Here is an 18,007-nt window from a genome sequence, read left to right as displayed (position 1 = left end):
AGCCAGCGCTGTGGCATACCGGGTAAAGCCACAGCCTGCAGTGCCAGCATCCCATATAAGTGACAGCTAATTCACTTCTGATCCAGCTCTCTGCTATAGCCTGGGAAAGCAGTGGAAGATGGCCCAAGTCCTTGGGCCCTGAACCCATATGGGAGACACGGAAGAAGCTCCTGGCTCCGGATAGGCGCAGCTCGGGTTGTTGTGGCCAACTGCAGTGAACCAGTGGATGGAAGACCTCTCACCTCTCTCTCTCTGTGTAACTCTTTCAAATAAATAAATAAATCTTTAAAAATAAAATAAAATAATCTGGACTGTATTTAAGAAATACTAATCTCTGAGCTTTATTCCCAGAGACTGTAATTTAATTGGCTTAAGGAAATTAGTATTCAAAAAGCTTCCCAGATGATTTTTTTTTAAGCTTTATTTATTTGGAAGGCAGAGTTAGAGAGAGGCAGAGAAAGAGACAAAAGAGAGAAGTCTGAAGGCTAAGCCATGTAGACAAGGACAGATAATGTCCATGATCCTCAATCCTAATTCCCAAAGGGCTAGACAGACACCAAGTACAGAATCTTGGGTCTCACACACCTATCCTACATTCTCTGAAAATCCCTTGAGCAATCCCCGACGCCAAGACCTATACTTCCTTCACCCAAAGGGCTGAAGAATGCCAAAATTCATTCAAATGAAGGCACAGAGATGATCCACAAATTTGTATGCCAACAAATAAAAATAAAAACAAACTTATTAGCTTTAATAATATACGTTATTAAAGACATAAAAAGCAATACAGTGTTTCTGTTATTAAGTATCAACACCTAAGAAAATATTCATATGTGGGGCCGATGCTGTGGCACAGCGGTTTAAAGCCCTGGCCTGAAGCACTGGCATCCCATATGGGTGCCGGTTCTAGTCCCGGCTGCTCCTCTTCCTATCCAGCTCTCTGCTATGGCCTGAGAAAGCAGTGGAAGATGGCCCAAGCCCTTGGGCCTCTGCACCCAAGTGGGAAACCCAGAAGAAGCTCCTGGCTTCGGATTGGCACAGCTCTGGCCGTTGCAGCCATCTGTGAGTGAACCAGCAGATGGAAAACCTCTCTCTCTCTGTCTCTACCTCTCTCTGTAACTCTGTTTTTCAAATAAATAAAATAAATCTTAAAAAAAAAAAAAGGAAAATATTCATATGTATTGACCTGGCTCTCCACCCTAAGGAAACAACAGAGAGTATATGTTATGCATCAAAATATACTGGAGGGGCCGGCGCCGTGGCTCAATAGGCTAATCCTCCACCTTGCGGCGCCGGCACACCGGGTTCTAGTCCCGGTCGGGGCGCCGGATTCTGTCCCGGTTGCCCCTCTTCCAGGCCAGCTCTCTGCTATGGCCAGGGAGTGCAGTGGAGGATGGCCCAGGTGCTTGGGCCCTGCACCCCATGGGAGACCAGGAAAAGCACCTGGATCCTGGCTCCTGCCATCGGATCAGCGCGGTGCGCCGGCTGTAGCGGCGGCCATTGGAGGGTGAACCAACGGCAAAGGAAGACCTTTCTCTCTCTGTCTCTCTCTCTCACTGTCCACTCTGCCTATCAAAAAAAAAAATATATATATATATATATACTGGAGGGGCCAGCACTGTCGTGTAGAGAGTAAAGCCACCATCTGCAGTGCCAGCAACCCATATGGCTGTCGGTTCGAGTTCCGGCTGCTCCACTTCTGATCCAGCTCTCTGCTATGGCCTGGGGAAGCAGCAGAAGTCCTTGGGCTCCTGCACCCAAGTGGCAGACCCGAAAGAAGCTTCTGGTTCCTGGCTTCGGATTGGCGCAGCTCTGGCTGTTGCAGCCAACTGAGGAGTGAACCAGTGGATGGAAGATATCTCTCTCTCTCTCCCCTCTCTCCCTCTCCCTGCCTCTCCTTTGCTCTCTGTGGAACTCTTTCAAATAAATAAATAAATTTTAAAAAATGACATACTGAAGAGTTGATTACCTTAGGGAAAATTATAAAATATGGATACCCAGTGAAAGAGGGTTATGAAAATTAGGCTCTATCCATCCAAATGGATTATACAGCAGACAGTATACATATTAATGAACACTAGAAATAGCATTTTAACTTGCTGCTTACATGGTTAAGTACAAAGAAATATGACACAAAATGTAGAATAAGTATAAACAATCATGTAAATAAACCCAATTTCCCCTCTTTCAAATTACAAAGAAAGGTGAGGAGTGGGTGTATAGCTAAGCTGTTAAGATGTCATATCCCGCAGAGTGCCTGTGGCTGATTCCTGGCTCTGGCTTCAGATGAAAGCTTCCTGTCAATGTAGACCCTTCCAGAAAGTAATAATGGCTCTCACCACATGGGAGACCTGGATTGCATCCTTGACTTCAGCCTTGGCCCAGCCTCAGACATTGCAAACACACAGGGAATAAGCCAGCAAACGGGAGCTCACTCTGCCACACAGGCACACGAGCAAGGTTAAAGTCTGAATATCATTAAAACACTTCCTGTGTGCTTTCTAACATTTAAACAATGGAAGAAAAACTCACAAAGGCTTCTTTTTGACTAACAAATTCGGGCAAGAATTTATTTATTTATTTAAAAAAAACTTAGTTATTTTTATTTGAAAGGCAGCACAGGAGAGGGAGAAACCTCCTGGTTTTCTTCCCCAGTGTACACAAGAGCAAGGGTTGGGAATGCCCAAAGCAGGAGCCTGGAATGCCATCGGGATATACATGGGTGGCAGGGCTCAACAACCACTGAGCCATCGCCTGCTTCCTCCCAGGATGGCATTAGATGGATCAGAAGTGGAACAGAAGATCCTGAATGAACAAGAATTCAGACACGGGATGCTGGCATTCCCATTGGAGGTTTAATCTTCTGTACAACACCTGCCCACGGTACAAGGTTTTATATAAATAGACAGTGAATGGCTGGCACCGCGGCTCAATAGGCTAATTCTCCACCTGTGGCACCAGCACTCCGGGTTCTAGTCCCCGTCAGGGTGCCCGATTCTGTCCCGGTTGCTCCTCTTCCAGGCCAGCTCTTTGCTGTGGCCCAGGAATGCAGTGGAGGATGGCCCAAGTGCTTGGTCCCTGCACCCGCATGGGAGACCAGGAGAAGCACCTGTCTCCTGGCTTTGGATCAGCACGGTGTGCCAGCGGCAGCGTGCCGGCCACAGTGGCCACTGCGGGGTGAACCAATGGAAAAGGAAGACCTTTCTCTGTCTCTCTCTCTCTCACTGTCCACTCTGCCTGTCAAAAAAATAAAAATAAATAAAAATAAAATAAAATAAAAAATAGACAGTGAAGTACTATAAAATTTGGATAGGCAGAGACAGGAAGAAATAAATCCCAACTTTACCTAAAGTTAGGTCCGCAACTGTCATTCTGATTACATGGCGCTCTAACCAAGGTCTGATGCTCAGTAAACCAGTTTTCATTCTCCACCACCTGACAAGAGCAGGCCTCCCTCCTTGAAATCCCTTCCATCCCAGACTCTGACTACTGGGCCAGACACAAGAGACAAACATGAAAGTACTTGAAAATGTTCACGGTAAATGGAATTAAAAGACAAGCTTATGTTGATGGAAAAAATTTTGATTCATACAGCTTTTTCATGTGTGTTTTCCATGAACGCTTTGAAAAGCCAACGTACAAATTTATGATGAATATTTGCATAAACAGGTTACTTGTTACCACATGATTTTTAAAAATTACTTATTTATTTGAAAGGCAGAGTTACACAGAGAGGGAGGAAAGACAACAAGAAAGCTTTCACCTGCTGGTTCACTCCCAAAATGGCCTCAATGGCCATGTTATGGGCTGGGTTGGGCCTAAATTAATTTTCCAGGCTGTTGGGCCGGCGCCGTGGCTCAATAGGCTAATCCTCCACCTTGCGGCGCCGGCACACCGGGTTCTAGTCCCGGTTGGGGCGCCGGATTCTGTCCCGGTTGCCCCTCTTCCAGGCCAGCTCTCTGCTATGGCCAGGGAGTGCAGTGGAGGATGGCCCAGGTGCTTGGGCCCTGCACCCCATGGGAGACCAGGAAAAGCACCTGGCTCCTGGCTCCTGCCAGGATCAGCGCGGTGCGCCGGCTGCAGCGGCGGCCATTGGAGGGTGAACCAACGGCAAAAGGAAGACCTTTCTCTCTCTGTCTCTCTCTCTCTCACTGTCCACTCTGCCTGTCAAAAAAAAAAAAAAAAAAAAAAAAAAAAAAAAAAAAAAAATTTTTCCAGGCTCTTGCCTCATACTTAGAGAAATACAAGGCCAAACACAGCATGCAGTGTCATAAACTTTATTTACAAAGTGAGAAAAATACACAGGCTCATTAGGGCTTTATTGAGGGAGAATAGGCCACAGAAAGGGCATTATCATACCCTCCTCAGCTCTTCCATGAGGAAGAGACAGTATGCTTCTGTTCTTCCTAGCTTTTTATGAGCTTAGAAAAACGGAAGTGTTAACATGGTACCACCCCCACATCCCGGCTAAAAGGAAGTACTTTCTAGGGAGGGGTCCCCTGATTGACAAGTAGGTGAACATGGCAATACAAAGTTAAGGAAGGGGGCCAGCACTGTGGCTTAGTGGGTAAAGCCACTGCCTGCAGTGCCGGCATCCTATATAGGCACCAGTTGGAATCTTGGCTGCTCCACTTCCGATCCAGTTCCCTGCTATGGCCTGGGAAAGCAGTATAAGATAGCCCAAGTGCTTGGGTCCCTGCACTGCATTGGAGACCTGGAAGAAACTTCCGGCTTCTGGCTTCGGATCACTGTAGCTCTGACCTTTGCAGCCATCTGGGGAGTGAACCACCAGATGGAAGACCTCTCTCTCTCACTCTCTGCCTCTCTGTAACTCTGCCTTTCAAATAAATAAATGAATTTTTTTTTTTTTTTGACAGGCAGAGTGGACAGTGAGAGAGAGACAGAGACAGAGAAAGGTCTTCCTTTTCCGTTGGTTCACCCCCCAAGGGCCACTGCGGCCGGTGCACCGCGCTGATCCAAAGGCAGGAGCCAGGTGCTCCTCCTGGTCTCCCATGGGGTGCAGGGCCCAAGCACGTGGGCCATCCTCCACTGCATTCCCGGGCCACAGCAGAGAGCTGGCCTGGAAGAGGAGCGACTGGAACAGAATCGGGCACCCCGACTGGGACTAGAACTCGATGTGCTGGCACCGCAGGTGGAGGATTAGTCTATTGAGCCATGGCATCGGCAATAAATAAATCTTAAAAAAAAAAAAGCTAAGGAGGTACGGCTTCTAGCTCATGAACTTAATCTTCTCCTTGATCAGTGGTATCAGCCAGAGCTGAGCAGATCTGAAGCCAGGAGCTTCTTTTGAATCTCCCACAAGGGCACAAGAGCCCAAGCACTTGGGCCATCTACCGATGGGAGGTGGGTTGGAAGTGGGGGTTAGTGAGACTCAAACTGGTGCCCATATGAGCTGGCTTTACCAGTGACGCCACAGCACTGGTCCCTATTATTATTATTATTTTTGTTAACATCTACTCTTGCAGATTCTGAGGAGATCTAAACCGTCAAATACTAACCTGGGCTGGTGTTGTGGTCCAGCAAGTTAGGATGCTGCTTGAGAAGCTGGCATCCCAAGAGGATGCTGGTTTGAGTCCTTCCTGGCTGCTCCTTTTCCAATCTAGCTCCTTCCTAATGTACCTGAGAAAAGCAGTGAAAGATGGCCCAAATGCTTGAGCCCCTGCCACCCACATGGGAGAAGCAGATGGAGTTCCAGGATTCTGGCTTTGGCTTGGCCCAGCCCCAGTCATTGTGGCCATCTGGAGAGTAAACCAGTGAATGCAGACTCACTCTGTCTCTCCAGCTCTCTTTAACTTTGCCCTTCAGATAAATAAGTAAATCTTTTTAAGATTTATTTATTTATTTGAAAGTCAGAGTTACACAGAGAGAGAAAGGTCTTCCATTATTTGGTTTGCTGCCCAGTTGGCCACAACGGCTGGAGCTATGCCAATCCGAAGCCAGGAGCTTCTTCCAGATCTCCCATGTGGGTGCAGGGGCCCAAGCACTTGAGCCATCTTCAGCTTTGCCAGGCCATAACAGAGAGCTAGATCGAAAGTGGAGCAGCCAGGACTCAAACTGGCGCCCATGTAGAATGCCAGCACCGCAGGCAGCGGCTTTATGGGCTACACCACAGCATAGGCCCCAAATAAGTAAATATTAAAAAAAAAGAAAAACTCTTAGATTAAAATTTTCAATTTCCTTAATTTAGGCACTGATTTTTTTAAAAGATTTGAAAGTCAGTGTTACACAGAGGGTGAAAGAGAGGTGGAGAAAGAGAGGCCTTCCATTTGCTGGTTCATTCCCCAATTGGCCGCAACAGCCAGAGCTGGGCCGATCTGAAGCCAGGAGTCAGGAGCTTCTTCTGGGTCTCCCATGTGGGTGGAGGGGCTCAAGCACTTGGGCCACCTTCTACTGCTTTCCTAGGCCATAGCAGTGAACTGGATCAGAAGTGGAGCAGCCGGGACTTAAACCAGCGTCCATATGGGATGCCGGTACTGCAGGAGGCAGCTTTATCTACTATGTCACAGTGTTGGCCCATAGGCCCTGACTTTAAGGGAGAAAATTGACGCTACAAGTCTTTAAAGAATGCACTTAGGCTCTTACAGGCAGTAAAAAAAGTAAATGGGGCAGCAGGTTACATCACTATCAAAGCACTGGTTCCAATCCCTGCTGCTTAGCTTCTGTTTCAGCTCCTTGGTAATGCTCCTGGTAAAGCAACAGCAGATGACCCAAGTTTTTGGGCTCTTGCCACCCACATGGGAGATCTGGATGGAGTTTCAGGCTCCTGGCTTAGGGTCATTTGGGAAGTGCGTCAGCAGGTGGAAGACTGTGTATCTCCCTCTCTGTCATTCAGACTTTCAAATAAATACGTTTTTATTGAAAAATAAACCAGGAAAAAAATTCAAATTATGCAAAAGCCCTCATTTCTCTTACTCAATGATTTAAAAAAACCTACACATAAAGCTCTTTGTTATGTCCAGGAATATAGGAACACATTAAACCACAGTGAGGAACAAACAATGATTCAGTTTTAGTGATGTGAAGAAAAATCTGGGTGTCAGTTTTTCACAGCCACTCTAGGAGTGAGGAAAAGATAACTTGCAGTAGTCCCCACTAACCATCATCCACCACGCTGCTCTCAGACACCTACCACAGGCCAAAAAGGTAGCTGAGCTTGGGGTCAGTGTACCAAGTAACACACCAAGCCTCTCAGAGCCTTGTCAATATGCCCTCCTTTTACACACAGGCCCAAGATGCGCTTCACCCACTCAATCAGCACTTTCTGTCAGCTCTTCCAGCAACACACTTCCCGGCCCCCCACCCCACTCCACTTTACTAAAGAGCTTGTCACCAGTCACTGTCCTCGTCAAAGCCAGGTCCACAGTCAGGACCTGGCACTCTTGCCCTTCCTCTTTACTTCTGACGTGAGGACTCATTCTCTGAGGTACGAGGATCTCTGATCCCTGTGCTGCATTCAGCGCTGCAATCACTACTGTGGCTACTGCAGAAATGAGCCATCACTTCTTCATTATCCTGTTGGTAGCAGCAGTCACTGCTGCCTCCACCACTACCACCAACCAGTCCCAGTACCTCCCAGTCAAAAATTACCGAAAGGAAATGGTCACATGCAATGGAAGCTTCAGCCCAAAACTACAGAATCACTCCGGCATATCCAGCAGTGCCACTTTCACAACTTTCCCTTCGTATGGTGCCCACCACTTTCTCCTGGACCTCTCCAGGCTATACGGCACCTCCCTCTCTGCCTTGGGATTGTCACTGACAGGCCCTTAAATGTCTGTCAATCCTGGAGCTCCACCTTAGACTCACTTTTTATTTCAACTACACGTTTACCCAGTATTGATTTTCATGTTTGTAGACACAGGCCTGCCAGTTAAGCCTCCAGTTAATATGTTGACATCTCTTCCTGGAGTACCTGGGTTCAATTCCTGGCTGTGGCTCCTGACTCCAGCATCCTGCTAACACAGACCACGGAAGGCAGCAATGAAAGCTCAAGTAATTGGGTGCTGCCATTTACGTAAAACTCTGAGTTCCAAGATTCCAGCTTTGGCCAGGGCCATTACTGGCACTTGCAGATTGAACAAAAAGGCAGCTGGTTCTGTCTCATCCTTTCTGTCTGTCTCTCAAATAAATTAAACAACAACAAAAAACCCGCCAGCAACAAAAACTAATGGGTATTGTATATCACCAGCTTAACATCTCAGAACTACCTCAAATTAATAACTACAGACAGAACTCATCATCTTCCATACCCAAACCAGAACCCCACACTCATGTGGTTGAATGGTAATACCAGTATCAGATATCTAAGGTTAAAATTTAGATTTCTTGGCCGGCGCCGCGGCTCACTAGGCTAACCCTCTGCCTTGCGGCGCCGGCACATCGAGTTCTAGTCCCGGTCGGGGCGCCGTATTCTTTCCCGGTTGCCCCTCTTCCAGGCCAGCTCTCTGCTGTGGCCCGGAAGTGCAGTGGAGGATGGCCCAAGTGCTTGGGCCCTGCACCCCATGGGAGACCAGGATAAGTACCTGGCTCCTGCCATCGGATCAGCGCGGTGCGCCAGCCGCGGCGGCCATTGGAGGGTGAACCAACGGCAAAGGAAGACCTTCCTCTCTGTCTCTCTCTCTCTCACTGTCCACTCTGCCTGTCAAAAAAAAAAAAAAAAAAGAAAAAAAAAGAAAATTTAGATTTCTGACTAATGAGTAGGCAGGTCCAGAGCATATGGGTCATATCCACTAAATAACATTCCTAAAGCATTTTTACAACCAAAAATTCTTCTACACATGTCCAAATTATCAATGGAGAAGGGTAGAAATCATACAAGCCTGGTTGAAGACCACTGATGTAGGGTATAGTACACTGTGCCATATTTTTTTCTACACACAATGGGAGACCTTTGAGAGTAAGCAAAACGGAGCTCCCATTTACTGTTTCACTCCCCAAATGCCCACGGCAACTAGGATTAAGCGGCCAAAGCATGTGGGTGGCAGGAATACAATTACTTCAGGCATCATCACTTCCCGAGTATTCCATTAGCAGAAGCTGAACTCAGAATCCAAGCACTCTAAAGTGGAACACAGGCAATGCTTAATAAGCCGAACACCAGCTCTCTTTCAAAATATTTAAACTGTGAAATGTAGGGCTGGCACAGTGGCGTAGAAAGAGAAGTCTGTATGCTATGCTGGCATCCCATATGGGTGCTGGTTTGAATCCCAGCTGCTTCACTTTGGATCCAGCTCCCTGCTAATGGCCTAGGAAAGCAGTGGAAGATGACCTAAGTATTTGGGCCCTTACACCCACATGGGAGACTGGAAAAAGCTCCAGGCTTTGGCCTGGCCTAGCCCCAGCCCCAGCTGTTGGGGTCATTTGGGGAGTGAACCAGAGGATAAAAGATTCTCTCTCTCTCCTACTCTCTCTGTATCTTTACTTTTCAATTTCAAATAAATAAATATATCTTAAAAAAAAAAAAAAAACCTGCGAAATGTTTTGATCTTACATTTTAAGATTACCCTGTTATTCCATGGAGAATAGATTCAACAGCAAGAGTGAAAGCAAGTGTTGGTGGCCTAGACTATAGTGGTAGCAGTAGAGTTAATTCAAGATTTTGAGGGCTGGCACTGTGGCACAGTGGGTTAAAGCCCCAGCCTTAAGTGCCAGCATCCCATATGGGCACCAGTTCTAGTCACGGCTGCTCCACTTCTAATCCAGCTCTCTGCTATGCCCTGGGAAAGCAGTAGAAGATGGCCCAAGTACTTGGGTGCCTGCACCCATGTGGGACACCTGGAGGTAGCTCCCGGCTCCGGAGTGGCTCAGCTCGGGCCGTTGTGGTCATTTGGGGAGTGAACCAGTGGATAGAGGAAACCCCCACCATGTAACACTGTATTTCAAATAAATAAAAATAAATATTTTAAGAAAAAAATATTTTGAAGTTTGATGGTAGAACTAAAATGCTATGTTCATGAACTTGTTTTGAGGACTAAGAGAAAGCAAATCAAGGATGACCTGTGGGTTTCTGACTCGAATAATGAGCAAGAAGTTTTTAATAGTGGTAGAGTTAATACTAATAAAGATACACCATTAAGAAATCCAAGTAAATGATAAACAGAAAGTTGAATGTGTAGGAAGGGGTTCTCAGAAGGGAAGGTATGGTCCACAAATTTAGATGTGTGTATCAAAGCAAAGCAGGGGTTAACAGATTAGTTCCAGGGCTTGCCTGAGGAGGACTGATTGCCACTTCTGAAACTTAATAACTGTGGCTTTCACCGTGTCTTCTAAAAATGTATTTTTCCTATCTGAAAGCAAACAGAGAGACATCTCCCACCTGCTGGATCACTCACAAATGCCCACAACAGCTGGGGTTGTTGATCCAGTCCAAATCCAGGATCCCCAAATTCTATCCAGGTTTTCCATGTGTGTAACAGGACCCAATACTTGAACTGTCATCAACTATCTCCCACAATGTGCATTAGCAAGAAGATGGACCAGAAGCAGAGGAGCCAAGACTTGAACCAGGCACTCCTATATGGGATACAGGTGTCCCCAGTGGTGACTTAAATGCTATACCAATTACAGACCCCTGACCTTGTCACTTACATCTCTCTGTACCTCAGTTTCCTTGTTTGTAAAAGAGATATATTAGAACATACCTGAAAAAGTTGTAAAAATCACATTAATATACATAAATCATTGATAACAGTACCTTGCAGTTATTAAATATTAGTAATTATCATTTGCAACATCAGAACCAAGAGTTATCTAGAGGATGGTAAATGGACAGAAACCCCTTAGGTAGAAAAGAAGGCCAGTACTAAGCCCTAGTTTCAGGTAACAAGAGGGCTCCAGCAAAGGCTCCTAGGAAGGAAGAAGATTCACACTGGAAGGAAGAAAACCAGTGTACAGCACAGAGAAAACAGTTTTTTGTTTTTTGTTTTTTTTTTTTTTTAATTTCACAGATATTTAGACAGTGAGAGAGACAGAGAGAAAGGTCTTCCTTCCGTTGGTTCACCCCACAAATGGACACTACAGCCAGAGCTAGGCTGATCCAAAGCCAGGAGCCAGGTGCTTCTTCCTGGTCTCCCATGCGGGTACAGGGGCCCAAGCACCTGGGCCATCCTCCACTGCCCTCCCAGGCCACAGCAGAGAGCTGGACTGGAAAAGGAGCAGCCAGGACTAGAACCTGCGCCCATATGGGATGCTGGTGCCACAGGTGGAGGATTAACCAAGTGAGCTACGGCGAAGTTTCAATGAGGCAGTTATGAGCTGTCGTGTTTCATGTTGCTGTGAGATGAAAACAGGCCCCGTGACCCTGTCAAGAACAGACTCGGTCATGAGCTGAGATGAAAATGGGAAGGCCAAGGGGAGCCCACTCATGAGGATAATGCTCGAGAGTTCTGAGAACAAAGCACAGCAGAGAAACGGGGAAACACGCGGAGGCAGATGTGAAGTCAAGGTAGGGAAGGCGTCACTCTACATCTTTTTCCTTTTTTTTTTTTTTAAGATTTATTTATTGTATTTGAAAGGCAGAGTTACAGAGAGAAAGAGGAAATTAGAGAGAGAGAAAGAGACGACTTCCATCCACTGGTTCACTCCCCAGTTGGCTGCAACAGCCAGAGCTGTGCCAATGTGAAGCCAGGAGCTTCTTCTGGGTCTCCCATGTGGGTGCAGGGGCCCAAGGACTTGGGCCATCTTCTACTGCTTTCCCAGGCCACAGCAGAGAGCTGGACGGGAGGTAGAGCAGCTAGGACTTAAACCAGCGCCCACATGGGATCCCCTCACTGCATGCGGCGGCTTTAGCTAATACACCACAGCACCAGCCCCCTAAATCTGTTTTTAAACATAGTCTCAAGAGAGGTGGGTATTATTCAGTCCAGCAATGAAGAGCTCTGTTCTTGACTCTAACTTCCTGATGATGCACACTCCAGAATGACTGAAGTACCTGAGTCCCTGCCAACCATGTGAGAGACCTGGATTAAGTTCTTGGTTCCTGGGGCTGATGCTGTGGCACAGCGGGTTAAGCCGCTGCCTGTGGTGCTGGCAACCCACATAGGGGCCGGTTTGAGTCCCGGCTGCTCCACTTCTGATCCAGCTCCCTGCTACTGGGCCTGGGAAAGGCAGCAGTAGATGTCCTGAGTACTTGCGCCTCTGTACCCACGTGGGAGAGCCAGATGAAGCTCCTGGCTTCAATCAGCCTAGCTCCAGCTATTGGGGCCATTTGGGGCATGAACCAGCAGATGGAAGATCTCTGTGTGTGTGTATGTGTGTGTGTGTGTGTCTCCTTCTCTAATTCTTTCAAATAAATAAATAAATCTTAAAAAAAAAAAAAAAAAGAGTTCTTGGTTACTGGATTCAGCCTGACCCAGTCCACCCATCATGAGCATTTGGGGGAACGAACCAGCAGATGGGAGATCTCGCTCTGGCTCTGGCTCTGCCTCTCAAAAAGTAAAAATAAATAGAGATGTGAAAGCTTTCTTAAAGGGTATGGACGTCCTCAACTCGTAACAGGTGAAGGAAGAGAATATTCTGCCACCAGCTCAGGTTAGGGTTCAACTCGTATCACAGTGCAACTACAACTGTCTTCCCCATGGGTTATAAGTGGTCCAAAGGTAGAAGAAAAGGATCTATCTCTGTTCCTCAGCACCCAGCACAGAACTTGCTGAGGAGAGCAGAATAATGTTTGGGGTATAAATGAGCAAACTCATCTTTTTTTATTGACAGGTATTCACAATTTTTTTTTTCTGGTAATAATAACTGATATAACTAGACCATCAGCTCAAGAGAGCTGAAGTGAGGCCTAAAGGACTCTATTTCTAAGGACAAAAGCTGAGTATAGAACCTCCTTACAAATCTACAGGTTGGTCTCTCCTATATGCAACCTATTCCATATAACTCTACTTACCTACTCTTATTAACTCTTAGAAAATGTAGGAAATTTCAGATTTCCTACCAAAGAGCAGATAAAAAATCTTCACTTTGAGAAAGATAAAGTCCTATGACCATACTAACTCCTTTCCCACAGTCCTCCTCTCATGTCCCAGGCCATCTCCCTTCTGTCTACCCCTGCTTCTATATTGTTTTATTTTTCTCCTAATCTAAGTTACGTAGTTCAAATCTTTTTCTATGAAGATCACTCTGCTTTTCAGTCTAGAATTTCTGAATTCCCAGTCTTTCTGTGTATCACACAACATCACAGGATTACGCTAACTTATAAAGAAATCAAAGGAACAAAAATTTTAAATTCCTGAAGTAAGGACTCTGTCTTGTTCTACTTTTAAGCCTAGGTATTTAAAAGCTAGGTATTTAAAAGCTAGGTATTTAAAAGGTCTTTAACAAAGTCACCAAAAATGCAACATTTAAAGCTGCTTCAACAAGTCTGTAGAAAAATGCCATTAAAAGACGAATTTATTTTGGTGCAATTTTTTTAAGCCCTTGAAGAGTTTCTCCCACAATACGTATTTTCCACTTTTAGAGATTCCATCTATTCTTGCTTCTTTTACATCATTCAGTCTGCTTTGCTTAATCATTTATGGCTGGAGCTGCTGAATATAGTACTTCACTAACTTATTTGTGCTAGCTCCCTCAAATGCATTCCAGGAGCCTACTCCCAGAGGCATCAGAGAGATGCCAGAGAACAGAGGCTCTAGATGCTGTGCTGAAAGTTCCACTAGACAAAAGACCAAAATGTTTACTAACAGTATTAATGAATTAATCTGGGGCCGCTGCTTGAAATGCTGGAATCCCACATTGAAGTGCCACTTCAAGTTCTGGCTGCTCTAATTCCAATTCAGCTCCCCACAAATGCACCTGGGAAAGCAGAAGATGGCCCAAGTAACTGAGCCCCTGCCACGCATGTGGGAAACCAGGATGGAGTCCCAGGCTCCTGGTTCCACCTCGCCCAACCCCAGCCAGTGTAGCAATTTGGGGAATTCAACAAATGGCTATTCTGTTACTCTGCCTTTCAAATAAATTAATCTAAAAAAAAAAAATCCATCCACACACCTGTGATATCCATAAAAGATAAGCAATCAGGAAAACGAGCTAGGGTAGGTTTTTGGCACATTAGTTTAGTCCTTGGAACACCGAAAGCCATATGGAAGTGCCTGGTTCAAGTCTCAGCAAATCCACTTCCAGTCCAGCCTCCTGCTAATGCACATCCTGGCGACAGCAGGCTCAAGTACTTTGGTCCCCATCCACAGGTCAGATGGAGTTCTGGGCTCCTGGCTTCACTCTGGCCTAGCCCTGGCTAGTGCAGACACACTGGGAATGAACCAGTGGAGAGAAGGTTTGTCTCCTTCCCTGCCTTTCAAATAAAACGAAGAAAAGAAATTCACAAATCCCAATTATGGAGTGGGCATTGTGGGGTAGTGAGTTAAGCCACTATTTGGGATGCCTGTATCCACTATCAGAACACATGGTGTGAAGTCCTAACTACTACTTTTTTTTTTTTTTTTAAGATTTACTTTTATTTGAAAGGCAGAGAGAGAGACCTTCCATGTGCTGGTTCACTCCCAAAATAGCTTCAACAGTGGGGGCTGGGACAGGTCATAGCCAGGAGCCAAAACACTTCTTCCAGGTCATCCACATGGGCGCAGTGGCCCAAGTGCTTCAGCATCATTGGCTGCTTTCCCAGGAGCACTAGCAGAGAGCTGAATCAGAAACAGCAGCCAGGACTCGAACCAGTGCCCGTATAAGATGCTGGTGTTGGCCGGCGCCGCGGCTCACCAGGCTAATCCTCCGCCTAGCGGCGCCGGCACACCGGGTTCTAGTCCCGGTCGGGGCGCCGGATTCTGTCCCGGTTGCCCCTCTTCCAGGCCAGCCCTCTGCTGTGGCCCGGGAGTGCAGTGGAGGATGGCCCAGGTGCTTGGGCCCTGCACCCCATGGGAGACCAGGAGAAGCACCTGGCTCCTGGCTCCTGCCATCGGATCAGCGCGGTGCGCCGGCCGCATCGCGCCGGCCGCGGCGGCCATTGGAGGGTGAACCAACGGCAAAGGAAGACCTTTCTCTCTGTCTCTCTCTCTCTCACTGTCCACTCTGCCTGTCAAAAAAAAAAAAAAAAAAAAAAAGATGCTGGTGTTGCAGGCGGCAGCTTAACCCACTATGCTACTACACAGCCCCTACTCCATGCTTTTTGTTATTACTTTATTTCTTTGAGAAGTAGAGTTACAGAGAGAGGGAGATAGAAAGGTCTTCCATCCACCAGTTCACTTCCCAAATGGCTGCAAAGTCTGGACTGAGCCAATCCAAAGACAGGAGCTTCTTCCAGGTCTCCCATGTGGGTGAAGGGACCCAAGCACTTGGGCCATCCTCTACTGCTTTCCCAGGCCATAGCAGAGAGCTGGATCAGAGGAGGAGTAGCCAGGACTAGAACTGGTGCCCATATGGGATGCCAGCACCGCAGGCAGAGGCTTAACCTACTATTCCAGAGCGCCAACCCCTACTCCATGCTTCTCATTCAGCTTCCTGTTATAGTGTCTGGAAAGTAGCAAGTGATGGCCCAAGTATTTAGGTCTTTACCACCCACATGGGATATAAGGATAGAATTCCTGACTCCTAGTCCTTGGCTGTAGTGGGATTTGAGGAATGAACTAGCAGATAAAAGGTATGTCTTTCAGTCCCTCCCTCCTTATCACTCTGTCTTTCAAATAAATCCTAAAAAAAAAAAAAAAAAAGAGGGGCTGGTGTCATGATGCAGTAAAGATAAGCCACACCAGCATCCTGTATCAAAACTGCAAGTTCTAATCCTGGATATTTTGCTTAAAATCTAGCTTCCTGCTAATGCGTCTGTGAGGGCGGTGAATGTGGGCCCAAGTGCTTGGACCACTGCCACCCACATGGAAGACTAGAGCAGCATTCCTGTCTCCTGGTTTCTGCCTGACCCAGACCCAGCTGTTGGGGCCAGGTGGTAAGTGAACCAGTGGATGGAAGATCTGTCTCTGTAGCTCTGCCTTTCAAATAAATTTAAAAAAAAAGCCAACACAATCCTAACAACTTTTCTATAAAACTAAAATCATTCCAAAATAAATGTCAAAAAAGGTTTGTCAGCATAGCTGCCATGTCAAAAAGCCCCACAATCAAGGGTTAACTTATGTTCAAAGATGACAGAAACATTCTGGAAGGTCTCTGTGCATAGGTACCTTACGCAACACTCCTGAAGGTGGTCACTTGTAACACACCCACTAGTAAGTACATTAGGTCTTCTAATTCACCTAAATTGATTCCAAAGACGACAAGTAGAGAAGGAACGACCTCAGCCCTTCTACTGTAGTGAATTTACAGTTTGTGTGCTCCGTAAGTCATTCACATATGATGCAAGAGAGTAGATTCTAGGACACCACTAACATTCAGGGTGCCCACCTGTAAGTTTACTCTTAAGACAAGATTACACAGTACCTGAGGCACTTAACCCCAAAGCCTCAAAGCAGTTACTGGTCATTTCATTTACTTCCAGGATCAAATTCTTACCAATTATACTACCTCATTTGCTACTTCTCCCAAATACTGAGTAGTGTTTCACTGTAAGATTAACATCATGGCAGTAAACAAGGCAGAGGTTGCCATGCAAACTCTCTGCTGTTCTGGGCCCTGAGGGAGCAGGCAGCCCTACAGGTAAAGTCTCACTTACTGAACAAGTAACCTGGAGCTGCTGCTGCTGCTGTTGCGGTGGCGGAGTCTGTTCCTGGGGAGTTTGCTGTTGTGGTTGCTGCTGTGGGTCCCATATATGGACAGTCTGAGCCGTATTCTGGTACGTGCCTGCCACAGCCTGCACAGCCACTGGAATGTGGATGTTGCCATTCATGAACTGTGCTGGAAAGAGAGAGTTTGCAAGGGTCTGCACTACCTCTTCATGGGAGTTTTTCACTACAGACGTGGTGCCCACCATCTTCTCCTTGTCATCCTCCAGCTTTACAGCTGCCAGGGCCGTGGGTGAGCCACTGACGTGAACTGCGTTGTAGGCTTCTTGGGGAATGGCAATGTGGGTAATGCTCTGTTGTTGAGGGTCCCCCCGGGGCTGGGCAGAATAAACAGGGATGGTCCAGGTTTCTCCTGTAGGGCTAGTAATGGTCCCAGTAGCACTGTACAAGTGGGCACTGTCTACTGTCAGTAAGTCTGGCCTCAAAGACACATAACTCTGCTGCTGGCCCTGTGGAATGGCCAGCACGGTGGCCACCGGCTGCCCTGAGATGGCGTAGGACACAGTGATGGGCATGTCCACTTTGCGCTTCTTCACTGGCTGGAGGACACTGGCCGTGCCAACCCGCCGCTCCCCTTCCCGGGGTGAGCCCTGCTGGGATGATGGTGGGGAAAGGGCACCCACAGTCTGGATTTGGATCTGCTGACCCCCAGCAAGAGACTGGCCAGCCACCAGCTGAGCCTGGATTTGCTGATGTGGGATGTGCTCTTCCGGGATTTCTGCAGCCTGGATCTGCTGGGCCGCCTGCACGTGCTGCACCTGGATCTGGGCCGCTTGCAGCTGCGAGGGACTGGGGCTCTGCAGAGACGGGGTCTGGATGGAGGGGGCTGCTGACTGCGGTGCCTGGCCCTGGATCTGCACCTGGACCTGGACGGGCTGCTCGGCAGGCTGATGAACGGTGAGCTGTGGGGAGAGTTGCTGAGCCAGGACCTGCTGCGGAGACTGCTGTACCTGCACCTGTACCTGTAGCGACAAGATTTACCAATGAGTGAGACAGGCAACATAGAGAAACCAGCCCTCCCAGGGGAAAAAGATTTCAGGTGGAGTCCCTGTGTAATCTGAGGAAGGGCTACCATACCCAAGCTTCTGAGGAAGCCATAATTCCCAAAATAATATGCAAAATTCTACAACATAACACTGACACATATCCAATCCAGAGAGTAAAAAAAGAAATACAGGGGCTTGGGCCAGCACCGTGGCTTAGCAGGGCAAGCACTCGCCTGTGGCACCAGCATCCCATATGTGCAATGGTCCAAGTCTTGGCGGCTCTAATTCTTATCCAGCTCTCTGCTGATGGCCTAAGAA

General features: G+C 47.2%; 1 protein-coding gene across 11 annotated transcripts in view; it reads right to left on the bottom strand.

Moving 5' to 3' along the window:
• The window catches only part of QRICH1 (glutamine rich 1), a 56,254-nt gene that overhangs the window by 13,971 nt on the left and 24,276 nt on the right, over positions 1 to 18,007 (bottom strand). For all 11 annotated transcript variants that reach the window (XM_089306294.1, XM_089306296.1, XM_070050816.1 and 8 more), the window contains one exon: positions 16,634 to 17,665. In XM_089306294.1, coding sequence (XP_089162420.1) covers positions 16,634 to 17,665 — 1,032 coding nt within the window. The remainder of the gene's footprint in view (positions 1 to 16,633; positions 17,666 to 18,007) is intronic.

The sequence above is a fragment of the Oryctolagus cuniculus genome, chromosome 10 (genome assembly GCF_051225735.1).
Source record: "Oryctolagus cuniculus isolate XC-2025 breed Fujian yellow rabbit chromosome 10, ASM5122573v1, whole genome shotgun sequence".
NCBI lineage: Eukaryota > Metazoa > Chordata > Mammalia > Lagomorpha > Leporidae > Oryctolagus > Oryctolagus cuniculus.
The sequence above is the reverse complement of the archived record's forward strand: the minus strand, read 5'-3'. Positions and strand labels throughout refer to the sequence as shown.